Source organism: Vulpes lagopus, chromosome 7 (genome assembly GCF_018345385.1).
Source record: "Vulpes lagopus strain Blue_001 chromosome 7, ASM1834538v1, whole genome shotgun sequence".
NCBI lineage: Eukaryota > Metazoa > Chordata > Mammalia > Carnivora > Canidae > Vulpes > Vulpes lagopus.
In genome coordinates, this window is record NC_054830.1 from 78786573 (window position 1) to 78807343 (window position 20771).

At 41.0% G+C, this 20771-nt stretch overlaps 1 protein-coding gene across 4 annotated transcripts; it reads right to left on the bottom strand.

Annotated features, from left to right (window-relative positions):
- Positions 1-140: 140 nt before the first annotated feature.
- TRMT10B (tRNA methyltransferase 10B) lies at positions 141-16426 on the bottom strand. Of its 4 annotated transcripts, none has more exons than XM_041763176.1 (9): positions 16377-16399; positions 9450-9652; positions 8920-9028; positions 8188-8312; positions 6222-6374; positions 5006-5084; positions 4271-4338; positions 2196-2319; positions 141-1635 (listed from the first exon to the last, which is right to left on the bottom strand). In XM_041763176.1, the coding sequence occupies exons 2-9, from the start codon at positions 9633-9635 to the stop codon at positions 1529-1531; spliced, it is 951 nt and encodes a 316-aa protein (XP_041619110.1). In that variant the 5' UTR covers positions 9636-9652; positions 16377-16399; the 3' UTR covers positions 141-1528. The 4 variants fall into 4 exon arrangements, with proteins under 4 accessions (XP_041619110.1, XP_041619108.1, XP_041619112.1 ...); XM_041763174.1 differs by having other exon boundaries at positions 142-1635; positions 16364-16426; XM_041763177.1 differs by lacking the exon at positions 141-1635 and adding an exon at positions 3081-3299 and having other exon boundaries at positions 16364-16426.
- Between the last annotated feature and the right edge of the window lie 4345 nt (positions 16427-20771).

Here is a 20771-nt window from a genome sequence, read left to right on the forward strand (position 1 = left end):
ATGTTTTTATTTTATTTTTTTAAAGATTTTCTTTATTAATTCATGAGAGACAGAGAGAGAGGCAAAGACAGGCAGAGGGAGAAGCAGGCTCCATGCAGGGAGCCCGACGTTGGACTCGATCTCGGGACTCCAGGATCACGCCCTGGGCCAAAGGCAGACGCTAAACCACTGAGCCACCCAGGTGTCCCTATAAATATGTTTTATAAATAACACTGATGAGGATCTCTGAAGCCAAGTCCAAAACTTGATGCCTAGGGTTTTAAAAAATGGTAGAGGTGATAGAGTTGGAGAGGAAATTCTTCCATGCTGTTTGGTGTTTTAAGCTAAGCCTTTAGAGGTGAAAATGAAGCCTGGCAGATGATCCAGGTCAGTGTTCTGGGGTCAGAGACCTCCCTGAGAGTATGAGTTATCCTTGAAGCCTAGCCATAGGAGGGCCCTTTTGGATGACAAAGATTATAGAACTCGTTCAATATGGTGCTAAAGACCAAGGAGCATTATATATTCCCAAAGATATTTCCTGAAGATTGGCTGTTTTTAAGAAAAGGACACTGATATAATTTATAAGGTGATCATAGCTCCTTAAGAATTAAATTCTGATGGGGAAGGGACAGAGCGGAGGAGTAACGTTTTGGTTCTTTTGAGATCTAGAATACATTCTCTGAATTTGCTAACAATTTAGCTTTCAAGTTTACTAACCCAAACTGGTCAGAGTAACTGAAGCAACTGTACATAACTAAGACATGAGAGAAGGGATCACTGAGATTTATGTAATGAGAGGTGATCCAACATGCTTGTGTCAGAAGCAATGTATTTTCTGGTTATTTTTAAATTAGACTTAAATACTGTGGTTTTGCTTTTCAGTTTGACCCGTTAGTTACAAATATATATGAAGAATCTAATTTGTACAAAGCTCAGAAGGGATACAAAGGGATACTCCCACGAAGTGTCCTATTAGGAGGCTACTTTAGGAAGAAAGCCTCCACTCCCACACTCAGAGCAGGGGAAACACGGTAGGAGCCAAAGGTGGGAATGAAGTGCTACAGAGACTTAAAGCAGGGCTAGGTTAGGACAGGCGAATCCTGTGAAACATGTCAAGCATATTACTGAGTTGGGGAAAATGAGCAGCATCAGAGGAGGCTAGAGAAAGTGCTACAACTTTATGATGACAGTTGAGTGAAAATTAAACTTGATGTAACAATTATTTAAGCTATCTCTAAAGAGTAGATATTTCACAAATAGGTATATAGAAAATGAATTAATACATCCAAAGCCATATAGTTTAGGGCTAATTCCTTGTTATGTAAACTTTTTACTTAGTCAATATATATCTGGGCTCTTCCCATGAGCCAGGCACTATGGGAGATAGAAAAGAGCATAAAATATGGTCCCTGTTATTAGTAATTTATATTCTAGGGAAGAACCAGGATGTCAAGGTAAAGGCAAGTGTGTGCCATTGCCAGCCTCTGCTCTGCTTCTCTGTCAAAGCACCTTCAGCAACTTTGCCTCCTGCAGCAACTTAGGCTGTCCATCATTCCACTGGGTCCTGAAGAACGTAGCCTTTCCTGGAAGAAACTCCTTTCTTCAGTGCTTCAGGCCAGTTTTGAGTCTCAAAGTATGTGGACAGGATATCAAATACTGTTAGAAGGGTAAAAAGAAAACAGTGACCACACTGAGGAAAAAGAACTAGTAAAGGACTAATGAGGAAAAGGGTGTTCTGGAATATTTCATTCAACAAAACTACGCTGCAGCACACATGGACCCAACTGCCCACAGGGACCTCAGCCTACACAGATATGAACGAGCCTTTACCGACAGTGCTGCAACACTGAGAGGAAAATAGTACAATGGGAACACCAAGGGGGGCCCCTGACCTGGCTGAGAGGGGGCAAAGAGGGGCCGAGACACTCCTAGGCTGAATTCTAAAGGACAAATGGGAATTCACTGTCGAATGATGGGTTGAATACAGGGCATTTTAGGCCAAGGGAAAAATTTCAACTACCTTTAACATAGTTGGGATCTAGGAAGAAAATGAAAAATGCCTCTGAGAGGCCACAATACCCGTCATAAAGTGTATGCAATAAAATCTGAGCACATCAGTCAGACAGGGTTGCTTCAAGGGCCATTTATACTTCAACACAACGCAAAGAAATAGCACCAGAACTAACACATGTTAAGTGTAGGCCATTCAGCAGTACCTTGATTGATGGCCAATATCTCTGAATGATAGTTTTTCCCATTCTGGCATCTGACCATGTATTCCTGGATTGGCAAGCGGGCTGTCTTGACAGAATGTTCTTGGGCTTTTTGAAATGTCACCTTCTGTAAATCACAGTTAAATATTTTCCTTTTAAAAATAACAAAGATTGTCATTGTAATATGCATAACAAACTGAAAAACCTCATTTACCACCACTCCAATTTCCATCTGTAATCATTAATTACATGAAAAGTGTATTAAAAATCAGTAGCCTGGGCAGCCCGGGTGGCTTAGTGGTTTAGCACCGCCTTTGGCCCAGGGAGTGATCCTGGAGACCTGGGATCGAGTCGCACATCAGGCTCCCTGCATGGAGCCTGCTTCTCCCTCAGCCTGTGTTTCAGCCTCTCTCTCTCTCTCTCTCTGTCTCTCATGAATGAATAAATAAAATCTTAAAAAAAAAAAAATCAGTAGCCTATGGCAGAGTAGAAGGAACTGCAGGTAATGCAGAATATTATTCCATGTGAGAAATGGCTTGTGCAGCAAACATCTCACTTCCTTAGGAGTCATCTATCCACTAGTTTCCATTTACTGCTACTTACAACCAAAAAGGAAATAGAGGCCTATCTGCAGCCACAATCTGTATCCAAAAGTTCAAGAAGTCTAATCAATCAGAGAACACTCCTGACCCTAACTCAGTAAGATACAGTTCTGGATATCTGGAGTTTTTAGCCCATTGCCATTGGGCAACAGCAAATTACAGAAAAGAGAGAGGATTCAAGTCAGATACACCATGAGCAACAAGACAGCATTAAGGTATGAGAGCACACAGCCCAATTAAAAGGGCTCTGAAAACTGCAGAAAAGAGTCATAAGAACCCAACAAACCTCCCAAATCCGAGGCCATTTAGGATCGGAGTACAGTAACTAATATCCCTTTAAAGATGTCCCTGAGGGATCCCTGGGTGGCGCAGCGGTTTGGCGCCTGCCTTTGGCCCAGGGCGTGATCCTGGAGACCTGGGATCGAATCCCACGTGGGGCTCCCGGTGCATGGAGCCTGCTTCTCCCTCTGCCTGTGTCTCTGCCTCTCTCTCTCTCTCTCTGTGACTATCATAAATAAAAAAAAAAAAAAAAAATTATAAAAAAAAAAAATAAATTAAAAAAAAAAAATAAAGATGTCCCTGAGTCATGAACTGAAGTTTAAATTATATTTGCTATCTTGTAAGAAGCTCTGGAAAGATCATCTACCTACTTAAAATTTGAGGATTAAAGAGAAAGGTTTAGATTACTGGGATAATTAACATCCTTGGGTTGGGAAGGGGCCTCAATAGTTAACCATTCCATTCTAAACATTCCTTCCAATCTTGGTGTATCCTCTATGGCCTCCCTCCTAAGTGGGCTCTGTCCTCAAATGGACAATCCTTGTCAAAGGGAGTTCCATGCATCCTGGGGAAACCTACTCTAGTTTTGACAGTACAGGTTAAAAGGAAATTCTTGATAGCCAAATTTTCAGTTTTCTCTGAGCTTTTCACTCATTTGTCCTAATTGAATCCCCTCAGGGCCACACACCAAGCAAGTAAAATGGCTCTTCCACAAGAAGGCCATTCCAATAAAACTCCAAATCAACAAAAGAAATCTGGACTGTCCTACCGATGTTGAGATTATGAAATAAGTCTTATGTCAGCAGAAAAGATGGCCTAAGAAGGAGCAATCTCCTCTCCCACAAAGAACAAATAGCTGGTAAGAATGCTGAGTCAATATTTCATTGGTCAATATCATATCAGAATTACCCTTGCAGAACTAAAAAGAGGAGAGAAGAAAGGAGTTCAACAATAGCTATTTATCTAATTAGCAAACATTCCCATTCCAGTTCCCAACTGGGCTGTCAGGTCAGGATTGCTAACGCTGATGAGGACAGGGAGCTTCACAAGTAGAAGGGTGAAGCTAGGTAGGATAGGTTCTTTCTTCTTAGTCTTGAGTTTTCAGGCCTTTTGCATAAGGTTATGATAGGGCAGCTGCCTCTGAAAGTAAGCCCCACTTTTCAAAATACAGCTGTTAGGTCTGAAATGTACATTTACCTTCTGAATGCTTTCGTCCACAAGTCCACCAAGGATGTAAACTTTGTTTAGATGAATATCTTCAAGAGCTAATGAAAAAATGAAGGCCATTGAGATCAAATCGGTTTTATAATTTCTAAATCCAAAGAAAGTAAAAGCAAAGAATTATTAATGATTAAAAGTAGAAATTTAATGAAATAGAAAACCAAAAGGTAATTTGTTAATTCTCTGAAAAGACAAAGCTTTGGCATATCTGATCAAGAAAAAAAGGTAGTTGATTCAAATCAGTATGAGGACCCAGAAAAGAGACAAAATTAAAATGACAGAGGAACGTGAAATAATTAAAAAAGGATACTAAGATCAACTTGATACCAATAAATTTGAAAATTATGTGAATTAGTCAATTTTCTGGAAAAATATATGTATTTAACATTGATCCAAGAAGGGCCAAGGAAGGGAGCTGACTGGGGAAACTGGGAAAGATTACCAGGTAGCTCACAAGGTCCAGCCGAGGCTGAAGACCCAAATCTATACAGCTGTGCATACATTGTAGGAAACATGGAAAGCATAGTGATGTATCCATCCATAAGACATGTGTAATTAATATTCATTCCTTTTTCTTTTTTCTTTTCTTTCTTTCTTTTTTTTTTTTTTTTGATAACGCTTTGGGTGGCTTTAACAAGTTCTGATACAGAGAATAGTCAAACAAGGGCTAAGAACAAAGTGCTACATGAATCCATGCAGTCAAGTACATACCGTGTTCTGAGTCAGGAGTCAGGTACACAAGGGTTTCCAGAGGAAATAAACTAAAGCAGTCTTCCTCTGTTATGTCTAGCTGAAAAATGTAAATAATCCAATGTAGTGTGAACTAGGTTAAGATGCAGCCCACACTGCAGCAACTAGTTACCAGGCATCTATCTATTCTGCTGGGTATGGCCCCTATGTGCATCAAGGAGATACATGTCTGACAATCTGTTCTCAGAAGGTGCTCAGCTGGGGAGGGGAAGCAGAAAGGACACTCAATCCTACAAAATGAGACAAAGCAACAAGAGGCCCTAACAGATGTACAGGAAGGCTGCCCCAGGATGACAGATGAGGGAGTGACAATACTAGGGATGACCTTCTACTGAAGGGAAGGCTGGAACTTGGTTTCTGAGAGGAGGTGAGATTGATACATACAAAAGGAAGAAGCACTGAATGTGGGGAGAGTCACGGAAGAAAGGCATAAAGACGGGGAAGCAAGGGAACTCTGCAGCCCTAAGAGTGGGCCTGATGGGCTCACATAAAAGAATCATAAAACACTTGTAGAGAAGAAAAGCTGGAAATGGTTGTATTACAGAACAGACTGTTAAGACGGTAACAGTGACCACAACTAACAGTGTAGGACCATACAGGATACTTTGCACGCTCACTGCCTTTGTGAACCTCCCTGGGAAAGTTCACACAGCCCAGTCCCAACTATATAACACAAACACATAGGACATATTCAGTGGCACATCTTAGGAAGTGATCTGGACTACTGCCTGTATTACAATCACTACATTCATTAGACCCTAGGGAAAGATGTAAAAACTGAGTATTCCCTAAAACTCATCTTGAATCCACATTACTTCCATAGGGATTTTCTCTTCCCCCACAACTCATGTTCCCTAATTCTGTATCACTATAATCAAGAAAGGAGTCATGGCATTTTCCCCAATCCTTCATGGAGCATACAGGCTACCATACAATATACAAGATACAAAATCCAGTCCTAGAGACTGGTAATATTCAATCACCAATGCAGTGGAAGGCTGAAAGTTTAGAAATATAAGAACTGATAAGAAGTTCTAACATTTTTTAAATTGCAATAGTGAAAACAAATATTTCACACGTTTTTATATCAAAATATAAAAAAGTTTTAAAAATTTACTATTAGCACACAACCTACTTTTCAAATGACACTTCAAATAAGACACAAAATGAGGCTTACCAGGTAACTAGAAAATCCATCATTCATCCTCAAACACTCTTCATAGAGGGGACTGTCTGTTGTGAATCCAGTGAGGTAGATCCAAAATGGCCTGTCAGCTTTTTTATTTGAACCATACAACCTTCGGATCTGTCCAGCCAGTCTACCTAATTCCTTCAAAGAAATGCCGATGACTTAGCTTGGAAACATGCCCACTCTTTCTAAATTCATTATCAACAAATGGTTACTCAGTAAGTTCGCTGAATGCTACTCTGGGAAATCTCATAAACTAGAAGGGCTCCTTTTACTCTAGGATCTAGTATGTATATGTGGGCCTGCATGTTACACCTAAGTTAAGGTAATGACACTAGCCCAAAAATAGTCGGTTAATGCAAAAACTGAGTACTCTCCCTCCTTCTGGACCTGTTGTTATATATCTAATATGATATATGGAATTGTTCTTCTAGCTCCTATCTAAAATATTACCATATGTTATTTACTATTTACTTTAACAAGGTCAGAATACTATACATTTTCTAATACTCCATCAGATAAACTTGGCAGGTTCTCCCTAACTCTGGAAGATTTACTAGGGTTGGAAGTTTTAACTTTCTCTCCTGATTCAGAGACAACACCCTTAAGAAAGGTAGTTAAACAATCTGGCCTGATTTGGTTCAAAAGAAAAAACATTTTTCTTTAAAAAAAAAGATTTTATTTATTTACTCATGAGAGACAGAGAGAGAGAGAGAGGGAGGGGCAGAGACACAGGCAGAGGGAGAAGCAGGCTCCATGCAGGGAGCCCAACGCAGGACTCATCCTGGGTCTCCAGGATCACGCCCTAGACTGAAGGCAGCGCCAAACTGCTGAGCCACCCAGGCTGCCCAAGAAAAAACACTTTGGGTTTGATTTAATCTGATACCTCAATTACTATAAACAGTAGAAAATTCTTGGTTGACCTTTCAGAGGGCTTACTTAGAGTTTCCATGTAAGAACCCCAGATCTTCAGTCTTTCTAATTTCTCTGAAAAACATGCAAATACCAGCACATACAACAAGAGATGTTGGCAAACAGAAAAATATGTTTTGTGGTGGAAGGCCTAAAATGAAGGCCCACCACTGTGTGTTAATTAGACATCTGGTGAAACCAGATGGGCCCTGAAAAACTCAACTGAAAGTTCTCCCAATTCTCCCTCCGATAAGGTGCCCTAGCTAAAGAGCCGTTTCTATCAAAGGGACCAGGCATAGTTCCTGCTTATCTGCAAGGAGTGAGTTTCAATTCCCTGCCAGCCTAGGAACTTTTCCCAGCAAATCAATCACATCTTCCTTAGGAACCAAGGGGGTATCCCAGGCTCATGACACTACAAAGCTTGCCTCCCACAAACCCTGGTTGTTCAATCTGTTCCTGAGTGTAACCCTCTATGGCCCTACATGGCATGCAGTGTCATCCTTTCCCTGGGCTGAGTACAGGTGACTAATAAACTGCTATCACTCTTATCTGTCCAATGTCAAGTGTGTTTTTTTTTTTTTCTGTCTAGGGTGGAATCCCTCCTTCACAATAGGGTGAATGGAAAACCATTAAAACATATATTGTAGGAAGAAGACCTTCCACCAGGGCATGTCCTCACAACAGGCAACCAGGCAACCAAGCAAGTATTTCTCTTCCCAGTAGAAAGCCAGATTTCATCTCTGGCGAACTGAACACAAAAGGCCCCATCTAGACTAGGGACACCATGAACACAGAGGCAACAGTGTACAGCTCAGAAAAGAAGATAAAACTTTGCAAACTAAACTAGAAGTTATCTATTCTTTTTCTGATTCATAACAACAGCCATCTTGGAACTGAGTGGCTTAATGCATAAAAAACTAAACACTTTTGCTGGTTTACTATGGAATTATAGAAGCTGGAACTATGGAATTATAGAAGCTGGAATTATAGAAGCTCACATCCCTCATGTGAGCAGGAATTCAGAGTTTAATGGATGTCCTACCTTCTTAGACATGTGGTTGGTCATACTCAGATCAATACAGAGTCTTGGTCCTGAGTGTTTGGCTTCCAAAAGTCTCTCCTTGGTTAAGGATCTCAGAAAACGTTTGCTGTGCTGGGGGCAGATGCCTAGAGTGAAATTATCAGAAAGGAATAAAAGTGGGAAAATAAAGGAATACATTCAGTAAGAAAGAAATATTCCCAGCCAACTGAGTACTTTTTGCATACAAAGAGAAACCTGAAACTCATGCAATGTATCCGTTCATTTGGGTACAGCAGAGTCGGGAGGAGTGTGGGCTCTGGAGCACATTGCCAGGTGTAAATCAGAGTTCAATCCATTCATTTATTACTAGATGATCTTGGGCATGTTATTTAATTTTTGAGCCTCAGTCAGTTTACCTACAAAATGGAGATAATAAAAGCACCTATCCCTTAGGGTAATGCATGTAAAAATCTCAGCAATGAGCCCAGCACAAGGCACTGGGTAAATGTTAGCTGCTGATTTTGTCATTCCTTCTGCTTCTGAGCTTATAAACACATAGGTGCACTAGATTTGTGAAAGGCAGCCTAAATTCTGCTTTGATACTTTGTTTCCCAACAAAATAGAAAGGTTCTACCTCCAAGATGTTTTTTACTTAAAAACAATATTCCCACTCTCCCAGGAACATGCAGATACCAGTTTGCTAAGATATAAATATGATTACACCAGTAATTTGATGTATTGATGTATTGTTACCTGAATTTTCTACACGATTGGCCTTTCTTCTTTCTTTTTCTTGCTTTCTTTTGCTCTTCTTTGCTGCAACTATCTTTTCCCAGTGTCTCTGTTTTCTTTGGACATTTTTCTTATGTTATCCAGAAAACAAAATTGAGAACTTCGTAAGCATTAAAATGGAAAATGAATATTCAAAAGTTACTTATTTTTTTTAATCAGATTTAAAGTTAGGAGAGAAAAAAAGATATTAGAAAAAGATTGGATTATGTTCAGAGAAAGCAGAACCCCAGAAAAAGAGATGTGATGTGTCCAAAGTAAATGTATTAGGGACAGGGCCTAAAGCAGACTTTAGATTTCCTGATCCTTCGAAGGTGTATCAAAAATTCCCCTTGAGCTTTATTTACTCTTCTTATGAAGCAAGTGAAACTGAAACCTTAAACCAGTTAGCAGGAAATTCATCCAATTTTGGAATATGCCAAACTCACTCCTAGTCTGTTACTAGTACCTAGGATCATCCCAAAGCCAATGACCAGGCAACTCGCTGCACTTACTGAGCACCACGTTGCACTGCCTGTGGGCAGCGTCTCTCCCTCCCGATGCTCGCATTCCACATCGATCTGTAGAAGCTGGAAGCTTTCAGAGATGCTATCTTCACCTGTGTCCTCTAGGATGACTTCTTGTTCCTGCAGCAAGTTTGAGTCTGTTTTCTGAGCACTCCCTTCCAATTTCCAGTCCATGTGCTTAGTCTTCTGTCCTTCTCACCCAGGTGGGAAAAAGGCATAATTATGTGAGATGTTACATTATTTCACTTACAGAGGTATCAAAGAGTGTTATTGTGTTGCTGAAAGAGTAAAAGAGTGGAAAATATTAACACAGATGTATCAAACAGAAAAGCATCTGTGTCTTCCAGAGAAATGAGTCAGCACAGGAATGTTTTAGTACTAAGGACTGAATCCACTTCTTAGAAGACAAACAAAACTGACACCTCCAAGCAATCAACGATTATTCACTGCTGCAGTGGCACAGTTAATCCAGATATTTATTGTACTCTTCAAAATCCATGTAGTAGTTGAGGGCCGGACAGAAATAGCAAAAGCCACCTCCTCCATTATGTTTCAGTTTATATTCAAAACTATTCCTTTAGCAAACATTTACTGAGTATCTACTATATGCAAAGTCCAGTACTAGAAATATCCTAAGAGAATAAGAGCTAGCCAAAAAATGGTAATGAGTTTCCTGAAACCAACCAAGAATCCTTCTGGGTTGCTGGTGATGTTTCACAATTTGTTTTTCCAAACTCTCTCTTCCCTCTCCCAACTCAGTTAAGTATCACTGCAGCTGAAAGCCACAGTCATCATTGAGAATATTAATATCCATCAGAAGTGCTGAGGTAGGAAAATATGGAGAACCACTGCTATGGCACACTTAACCAATGTCATAATTTCAAAGTGCTGTTCAAAATCCCTGGGAATGTTGTACATAAAAAAAAGCTCCCATCTATAGCTAAGTGTCACAAGGAATGATATGTCCATTGCTCTGGCTGCTCCTCTGAGTCCAGCATGCTACCACCATCCTTGGAAAAGTATTATCTCTGCAAACGTAAATCTATGTAATATGATTCATGCATATAATTTTTAAAAAAGCCCTATTTATAAATGAAAGGTAATGATCCTCACTCCAACCCCTCTCACCTCTAGGGGCAACTTGTTAACCAGGTGTTTTTAGTTCATTTGATAACTGACTCCTTAACATGAAATCATATGCTTTCATTTCTTCTTAAATCGTCACCTTTGAATTATATCAACTCCCTATGAAACACTTAAATTCAAATCACCTGGGCAGCCTGTGTGGCTCAGTGGTTTAGCACCGCCTTCAGGCCAGGACATGATCCTGGAGACCCTGGATCGGGTCCCGCGTCAGGCTCCCTGCACGGAGCCTGCTTCTCTCTTTGCCTGTGTCTCTGCCTCTCTCTCTGTCTCATGAATAAATAAATATAATCTTTAAAATTAAAAATTCAAATCACCTTTATTTTTAATTTTTCTGTTACACCAACCTTTAAAAATTTTTTGAGGTATAATTTAGATACAGTAAAATGCAAAGATTTTAAGGGTATAGCTCAGTAACGTGTGTGAGGGAGAAATATACCAGTTCAATGAATTTTTGATAAAAGCATAAGGCCTGTGTTACTCACACCCTCATCAAGATATGGAACATTTCTATCACTCTAGAAAGTTCCTTTCCTTCTGCACTTTCCAAGTCCATCTCCATCCCATTCCCACAACCACACAAAAGCAACCATTGTTTTTTTTTTCTATAACTATAGATTAACTGTGCCTATTATAAAACATCATATAAATGGATTCAACCAGTGATACTGACAGTTTCCCCCTCAACATGTTTTTGAGATTCATACATGTTACTTCATGTATTAAGTTTATTCCTTTTAATTGATTAGTGGAATTCCATTCTATGACCAAATCACAATTGGTTTATTCTCCTGTTGTTGGATATTTGAGATTTTTCCAGTTTGGGACTATTAAAAATAAAGCTGCTATAAACATTCTCTTACAAGTATTTTTGTAGATGTATGTTTTCATATCTGTTGGCAGAGTTGAGGGACATAGGACAGTTGCCTCATAAAAGACTGCCAAAAGTTTCCCAAAGTAACTATACCATTTTACAGTGCTGTCAGCAATGAAGGAGACTCCCGGATGCTCTGCATCATCACCAACATTTGCTGTTGATAGATTTCTTTATCTTAGCTATTCTTGTGTAGTGGACCCGAGTTGTGTTTTAATTTGTATTTTTTTGACTGTTAATGATATCGAGCACTTTTTAAGGCAATTTATTGGTCATTCATAATATATCTTTGTAAGATTTCTGACCAAGTCTTTTGCTCATTTTAAAATTATCTTTTTATTAATGAGCTGTGGAAGTTAATCATATTTCTAGACACTAGTCCTTTTTCAGATATGGGTATTTAAGAATATTTTCTCCCCATCTGTGGCCTGCCTATTCATTTTCCTAACATTGCTTTTTGTTGACCAGAAATTAAAATTTTTAATCAAGTCTAATTGATCATTCTTTTTCTTTTATAGTTAATGCTTTCTGTGTCCTTTAAGAAATCGTTGCCTACCCTAAAAGCACAAAGATATCCTATGTTGCTTTCTAGAAGCTTTATAATTTTAGCTTTTACATTTAGGCCTATAATCCATCTCAAATTCATTTCTCTCAAGGATAACAGTCTTGTCCTGCCTATTGTCCAATGCCTGAAAGCAGTCTCTTCATATAACCTGTCTAATTTCACAGCTTGTTTTCAATCATAGGAAGGTAAGTCTAATACCATACCTCTGTCATGATAATTACCAGAAGATATTTTTACTATGTTTAATATCTTTAAACTTCTTGTTCAACAATCTCAGGGTTAGGCTCTGAACAAAAACACCCTTATCTTTCCCTTCCTCTCTCTTCCTCCTTCAATGTTCCAATTTTGGTAAGCGGAAACTTTAATTTTACATGTTCAAGACAGGTTCTACATTGTGTTGTGTCATCATTTTTAATCCTTTTGAGCTTTGTCTATCCCCTTGGTTGTTTCTAAGTTTTGTAAACCAATAAATTGCATTTACATTAACCGTGTAAATATTACCCCTTACAGAGCCGAGTAGTGTCTATTTTGTTTTCTAATTTTTTTTTTGTATTTATTTTATTTGAGAGAGAGCTCAGGAGCACATGTACACATGCAACTTACATGCAGGGGGAGGGGCAGAGTGAGAGGTAGAGATTCTCCACTGAGCTCAGAGCCTGACAGAAGGATCAGAGCTTGATCTCACCACCCTGAGATCATGACCTGAACCAAAACCAGACTTGGACACTTCACCGACAGCCATCTAGATGCCCCTGTTCTCTAATGTTTTGACTGCAGTTCCTGTTCCTAGCAATCATTTATAGTGTAGAGCTCATTTTTTCTTGTACTCCATCAAATGCTCAAAATCAGGCCAAATATTAGTTTTATTTTTCATTTAGACATCATAAGTTATTGTAGTGGAAACTGCAGTCTTAGGATTTAACCATGCTTCTCAGGTTCCTACATGTGAGTAGTGGGGTAATAGCTAAAACACTTAACTCTTTGTCACCGATTCTATGAGATGGGATAACACTACATGCCAGGACTGGTGCAAGAACTACACATTCATTTACCTGACATGGAACAACTACACATGAAATACAGGCTGTTCAAACCCCAATCGGTGTTATTCTATTAGTTTTTCTAAAAAGGTAAGCTTAAAAAAAAAAATAAATAAAAAATAAAAAATAAAAAATAAAAAATAAAAATAAATAAAAATAAAAAGGTAAGCTTCTGAGAAGTTTTGGGTATTCATCACATATCATGTGAACAGCATATGACCACCAGATATATTCCTGAAGATGGCCAAGTAAATTACATTCTAGATTTTCAAAACTAAAGATTAGAAATTTGCGTTCATTTTCTTGTACAAGGTAACATTTACTTTTGCTTAGAAATCCTTTAATACTCAGTACAAATTTTAATGTATTTAGTTATACCATTGACTGCATCACTATGAATTTATGGCATACATAACATTTAGTACTGCATATTATTTCTAGAGAAATGTGGAAAATACCAATTATTCTTAGACATTTCCAAAGTGCTGTATTGTTCACATATGAGCAGTGATGTTGATTATAAATACCTTTTTGAAGAAAAGATAGCCAGACCTGTTATGACCATTCCTTTTTTTTTTTTTTTAATTTTATTTATTTATGATAGTCAGAGAAAGAGAGAGAGAGAGAGAGGCAGAGACATAGGCAGAGGGAGAAGCAGGCTCCATGCACGGGGAGCCCGACATGGGATTTGATCCCGGATCTCCAGGATCGCACCCTGGGCCAAAGGCAGGCGCCAAACCGCTGCGCCACCCAGGGATCCCAGTTATGACCATTCCTTTAGATGACTGGACAAATCTTATTGTGCCAATCATCAGAGTCATCATCTGCATTCTACATTTAGGCATTCAAAAAAAGGACAAATGAAAACTTTAGGATAAACTGGTCCAATACCTAACAACCTCATTGTTATCAAGGTGAGAAAACACATCAATTTGTTAAATGAATGCCAGTTTGTTAACAGCCAAGTGCTTTCCCTTCTCTGAACTCCACAGCATCTTGTATCTTTATCTGTTTGTCCATTCATTCAGTTAATAAATATTGACCTCCTCCTCTTTGCCAGAGCCTTTGGGGAATGGCTGGTAGGCAATGGATGTAGATAGCTCATTCAAAAAGTCTGGCTTGGAAGGAGAAAAGAGAGCCAGTGTTGGAGTAGCTGGAGGGGCTGTAGAGTTTTCCACTGTTGTTTAGAAAACTGGAAAGTCTATGCTCATGTTTTCTCTCCCACCAAACTGAATTCCTTTGCAGGAGGGACTGTGTACTTGTATTTACATAAACACTAACAACTCACAGTACAGAACCTTGCAAACAGCAGTGTTTGAATAAATGTTGTTAAACGAAACTGCATTTTACCATTACCATCCCCATTTCCTCCTTCCTATTCCCCTCCTTGTATCTCAGACCTCTCCAAGTTCCTATAATCCCTGAGGATGTTTCTCAGGAACCTGGGATACAGCAATATTGAAAATCCAATGAAGGCAATTCCAATCACTACCAGAAGAGTCTGCAATATAGCAGATTGGGCAGGGACCACATCTTCTTCATCTTTGTATCTTTAGAGGCCAGCACAAAGTCTGGCACAAAATGGAAGCTCAGTAAATATTAAATAGAAGCTTGCTACCTATTGATCCTCAGAAAACAAATGTGAAATTGGACATCACAGAAGAACAAATCTTTATCATCTGTGGCCAGTTTTAGCATTTCATTTTTTCATTAAAAAGTGTTTTCTGGGGTCGCCTGGGCAGCTCAGTGGTTGAACGTCTGTCTTTGGCTCAGGGCGTGATCCTGGGGTCCAGGATTGAGTCCTGCATAGGCCTCCCTGCGAGGAGCCTACTTCCCCCCCTGCCTATGTCTCTGTTCCTCATGAATAAATAAATACAATCTTTAAAAAAAAAAAAAAAGGTGTTTTCTGGTGTCGCCTGGGGGAATCAGTCGGTTGAGCATCCGACTCTTGATTTCAGCTCAGGTCATGGTCTTAGGGTCATGGGATTGGGCCCTGTGTCAGGCGTGGCATTCCACTTGGAGTCTACTTGAGATTCTCTTCCTCTGCCCCTCTCCCATGCTCTCGCTTTCTTTCTCTAAAACAAATAAATAAGTCTTACAAAAAAGAAAAAAAAGATGTTTTCTGAGCCTCTGTTACAGTCCAGTACTGAGTATTGGAGTTTCTCAATTAGTTACTAATCATGTAACAGTTACTAAGCACCCAACATAAGAGTGCATGCTGAGGATTTGAGAATGATGTCCATTCTGCCTTCACAGGGCTCCAATTATCTGACTCAGCCTTGCATCATAGCTGGTCTGTTTCCCCACTACATTATAAGCTCTTCCAGGGAAGAGACGATAAAGAATTCAGGTGCACACACTCAGTGACCAGTACTGAGCCTTGCAGAATGAAAAGCATCATCTTAAATGTTTGATAATTATGTTACCCTTCTGCTCACAACTATGCAATGTTCTCCATTTCACTTATATACATAACTGAAATCCTTACAATGGCCTATACTGATCATTAAGGTCTGCATCCCCCCCCCCCCCCCCCCCATCAAGTGTCCTCTGCACTTTCTGGTCTAATTGCTGCTCCTAACACACCAAGGATAGTCTCACCTCAGGGCTGTGCACTTGCTCTCATTTCTACCTCCAGTGCTCTTCCCCTAGATAACTATATGACTACCTGCCTCATTTTATTCTGATTTTCATTATCCGACATGTTTTACTTACTTTTTATCTGAATTTCTCCATGCCTATCATGTAAGCAGGTGTTCTGTTTGCCTTGTCCACTACCCTGTATGCCTACAAAAAGGCTTGGTACATAACAGACGCTCAATAAATACTTGCTGACTTGATCAATTCCCCACCCCACTCTCCATCTCTGAGTTGGCAGAGGCCTCGGATCTTTCCTCACCCAAGTCCCACCTGATGAGCATATCCCTTGACGCTAAGTGATGGGCCAGCCTCTGCACGCTTTTCTCATTTTTTAAAATTTAGTTCAAAAAAATAAAATAAAATTTAGTTCACCGAAGCTGGCTCCAGTCCTCTGGCACCTTCAGCACTAGAGCACCCAGACCCCCGACCCGAAAGTACCCCACCTGTGGGCCCCGCCTCTCCTACAGGCTGCTAGTGTGAGGGCAGGCGGCAAGGGAAAGCACCAAGAAGGTGGAGGACACGAGGCCACAAGACTGTCGAGAGTACCTCCCCGGTGACTGTGCCGCCCACGCACGAGGTGGCAGTCCCAGGCCAGACCCCTCCAGCCCCAAGTCCGCCCCGCAACGAGCCCCAGGCGTACCTGAACCCCTCACCTCACGCAGCCTCCGCGGCGCACGTCAAGCCCCGCCTCCGGCCTCACTTCCGGTTCCTGCCCCTCTCCGAATGGCATTCTGGTAGTTGTAGTTCTCACCCTGGCATCTAGGTCCAGTCCACCAGTCCACCCGCGCTGACACTAGGGTGTTGCCTATGGTTTACGCAGATGTTGATTGCCTCGCCTGTCTGAGCCTGTTTCCCGGCTGTGAGATGGAGATTACAATCCCAGCCGCTCCCAGACCTCACAGGGTAGCGGCAGGTAACCAGGGGTTTTGAGGGCTGTCAAGAACTGGGCAATTGGGAAAGTGGGCTGCAACCAGCCTTTTTTTTTTTAAAAAAAAAAAAAGATTTTATTTGATTCACGAGAGACACATAGAGGCAGAGACACAGGCAGAGGGAGAAGCAGGCTCCCTCTGGAGAGCCGGATGCGGGACTCAATCCCAAGACCCTCCCTTCACACCCTGAGCCAAAGGCAGATGCTCAACCAGATGTTCCCTGAAACCACTCTTCCCCCCCTCCCTTTTTTTTTTTTTTTTTGAAACCAGTCTTGAGTCACCTTTCATTTCAAGCCTGGGGGCCTTGCCCTCCTCTGGGCTCCTCTACAAGCCACAGAACCCACCAGCTGACACAGCCTTCCCTGAGCACACAGCGGCCCTTACCACCACCTGGCTGTTCAGGCAGAGAACAAAAATATCCCGGTTTGGGGCCTTAACTAATGAATCTGGCCTCTGGCCATTCTCCCTTACTCAACTCACCTCACAGATCCATGGGGAAAGTCAGGCTCAGAGACATGAAGAGACTTGTCCAAGCCTTGGTCTGATAAAAATTATCAACCACTCTTCACTCTTCCCCTTATTCCCAGGGGTCTCACCCTTTCAGAGAGACCCTAGCATGAATGAGCTGGAAATATCTCCTGCCAAAGATACCACAGCCCTGTTGGATTCCTCCTTGACCCCACACTGTTTCCCTCTCTGGACTTTTTTCCCACGGCTCCTCCAACACCTCCACCCTGTCCCTAAGCCTTCAGTTCATCCTTTATTGGCTACTACAGCAATTTAAATTTTTTTTATATTTTTAAGATTTTATTTATTTATTTATGAGAGACACACAGAGAGAGAGAGGGGGGTGGGGGGTGCAGAGACAGGCAGAGGGAGAAGCAGGCTCCATGCAGGGAGCCTGACGCAGAACTTAATTCTGGATCAGGCCCTGGGCTGAAGGTAGTGCTAAACCGCTGAGCCACCCGGGCTGCCCCTACAGCAATTTTTAAATGCTAAAAGTAAACATTCTTTATCTCCCAGAAGGCTTTTCCCAAAACCCAACTATAACACCTCTTCTCTGCTCAGAAGCTGGTCCTGGATTTCACTCAGCTGGGCTTGGGAAGTGGCTCAGATGGTCTTCAGTGGCTCCCATCACACCTACTGGTCCCTGCACTTTGCACTCCCTGCCACTGCTCTTGTATCTCTTCTTGCCCCTTCCACCCTTCACCGCCACCCCCCAAATCCCACCACGCAGTGGACATCTGTTTCCCAGATGATTGTATGTGTCTCCTCTGTTCCAAATTCTAGTGGCTTCCCACTGTACTTGGATATAAAGTCTAACTTTCCCCAAGCCTTCTGGACTGGTTCCTGACTGCCCCACCAATCTCATCTATCACTCTTCCTCTGGCTTGCTGTGGTCCAGTCACACCTGGCTTCTTGAAATGCTTCAAGTATACCAAAGATTTGCAGATACTGTTCCCTTTCCTCTTACTTTTTCTATGGCTGGCTCCTTCTTGTCCTTTAGGTTTCAGCTTAAACCTTCCCTTTTCAGAGAGGTCTTCACTGATCACCCAGGTAAGATTGGCTCATCCTATCCACATCTTGGCACTCTTTGTTTCTGTATATCACCTGTCAGTAATCTTTTTTTTTCTGTGTTTTTCCTACTAATTTTAAGTTCCTGAGGGAACATCTATCATGTTGATGGTTTGGTTCCCAATGCCACTGCATGGTTTGATGATAGAATCACCAAATGAGTGATTTTTCTCCTTTCTTAACACATCCCAAACTTACCTTCCTATCTGCCAAGTCCAGGACAGGATACTCAGTAGCTACTCCATAAATACTTCTTGACATAGTAGTTCTCATTAATGCTGCCTTCTACAGGAAGCCTTCCACAATCACTACTCTGTCCACATCTCCAAAATGACTCCTCTTCTTTGAGCTCTCACAGCATCTTATCTGTCCTCTTTCATTGTCCTGAGCCAACAGTGCCTTATATTATAGGTCTCTATCTTTACATGTCATCCTATCTCAGACTAGGAGCTCTTGAAGACAGGATTCTCATCCAATTATTTACATCTGTAATCCTGCATCAGGCATCACTTGTGATGGGTGTAACAAATGTTTTTATAAAGAAATAGATCAGCCAATGTGATGGTGAGTGGGAAAAGGATAGAGAAGTGCAAATGTCTGCTAGTTTCTTAGTCATTAAACACGACTCTTGCACTGCATCACATTCTGCGTATTTCATCTAGGGGCCTATGTATCTCAAAGTGCTAAACAGGACCACCCCGACCCCACCCTTCATTTTAGCCTCTCAACAATGAGGGATTTCCCAGAACTTCTAGAACTTAGTACTCCTCAGGGGAACTGCAGAGTAAACTACCAACTCCATACAGTAGCAACCCAAGAAAGTTAATGGATTTGAGGGGAGAGCAAGTGAAGAAAGACAGAAATAAACATTTGACTACCTATGCCAGAGGCTTCACAGTCTTCCTGCCTTCATGATTATTTCTCACAATAACACTGAATGTTTATTACATAACGATCTCTAGTTCAGGATGTTGTCCTGTTGATAAGAAAATGTATTCAATGTATCTAAATAAGGCATCTGGTACACTGTAGGCCCTCATTAAATGAGACTAGTAATAGTTCCTTTTGTCCATTGGGGAAACTGAGGCCCAGAGCAGTGCCTATAACAACACTATCAGGATTCAAGCCTTGGTTGAGTTGAAGTCCTGAGCTCTTTAACTTGTGAACCTATAAATCATGTCCATGTAAATAAGCTGCATAGCTTTTCAGAGCTTTCTGCTGGTAAAAGTGTTCAAGTCCTGTTTAATTAACATCATACAATTTTTATTATTTCAGTGTACTATTGTTCCTATTTTTCATGGCCACAAAGTCACTTCAAATCTATGTTCAAGAGCCTTATTTAAATTTTATTCAAAATATTGTGTGAAAAGAAATAGGCCTCTAAGAAAATTCATCTTTTCCTGGCACGAGTACTGGTTAACTGGTTAGTTAACAAGTAACTGGTAACAAGGGGTGAGAAGAGTATCTTCTCTTCTCCTAAAATATTGCTTTCCTCTGATTCCCAAGATCTTAGGTACTTAGGTACTCATTCTGCTCCCTGCTTTTTCTGGGTGAAGGAGAGGAATTAGGGGGCCAGTGCAGACCACAACTGATCAGGAGTACCAGAGGGACAAAGGGACCCCTTACATGAACCTTAGTAGCCCAATGTGAGCATCTCAGCCAGAACTGGCCTGGACAGAGAAGCCAGGCTAAAAAGACATCCGAAGGGTATCTTGGAATCAGTTTTCCCGGGGTCTGAAAACAAAATGTAAGAAATGGTTTCATACTGGTTGAAGCATCCATAAAGTTTGGGAGTTATTATTAACTTTTACTATTTGCTAGATTATTTACCAGATTTCTACCATACAAAGCAGGAACTATTAATATTTAAAGAGAAAACCAAAGCATGGAGGGGTTAAGTAGCTTGTCCAACATCCCACTAAGATTAACTGAGATTAACTGGCTCAACTGAAATTAGTGAGAAAAGTACTAAACATATTTCTTTTGCTCTAATATTACTCTTAAAAAGGCAAATCTAATTCTGGGCTTTAATGTTTGCCGTTTTGGATATTTACAACAAAAGAAAGGGTGCAGTATTCAGATGTGCCCTCAATTTCAGAGGAAGCATGGAGCACACACTCCTGGAGGTGGGTCACCATGCAACTAAGGAACTTACTGCCACCTAGTGGCAGCCTATACGTGTCCTGGGAAGGCGGCCAAGAATACCTGGCCAACAAGCCAAACCTTATGAAAGTAGAATCTATCAAATGTCACATGTATTCACTCCTATCTGTGAGAGTTATTGCCAAATCAGTGTGATATGAGAAGTCAGGACCATTTTTTCAGTGACCGCCACCTTCCTCCCTCATTCCTGTCATCTTGGGATAGTTTGTGAATTCCTCTTGCTTCTTTCCACACCCCCAGTATAAGCTCCTGGTAGGGCATAGTTTACTGATGGCAATCTACTGATCTGTACTCCCCGGGGGGGGGGGGGGGGGTCTGTGAGCATCTTAACCAGGGGCAGGGACTTGTCTTATGCAGTGTATCCAGTGACTGTTGAATGAC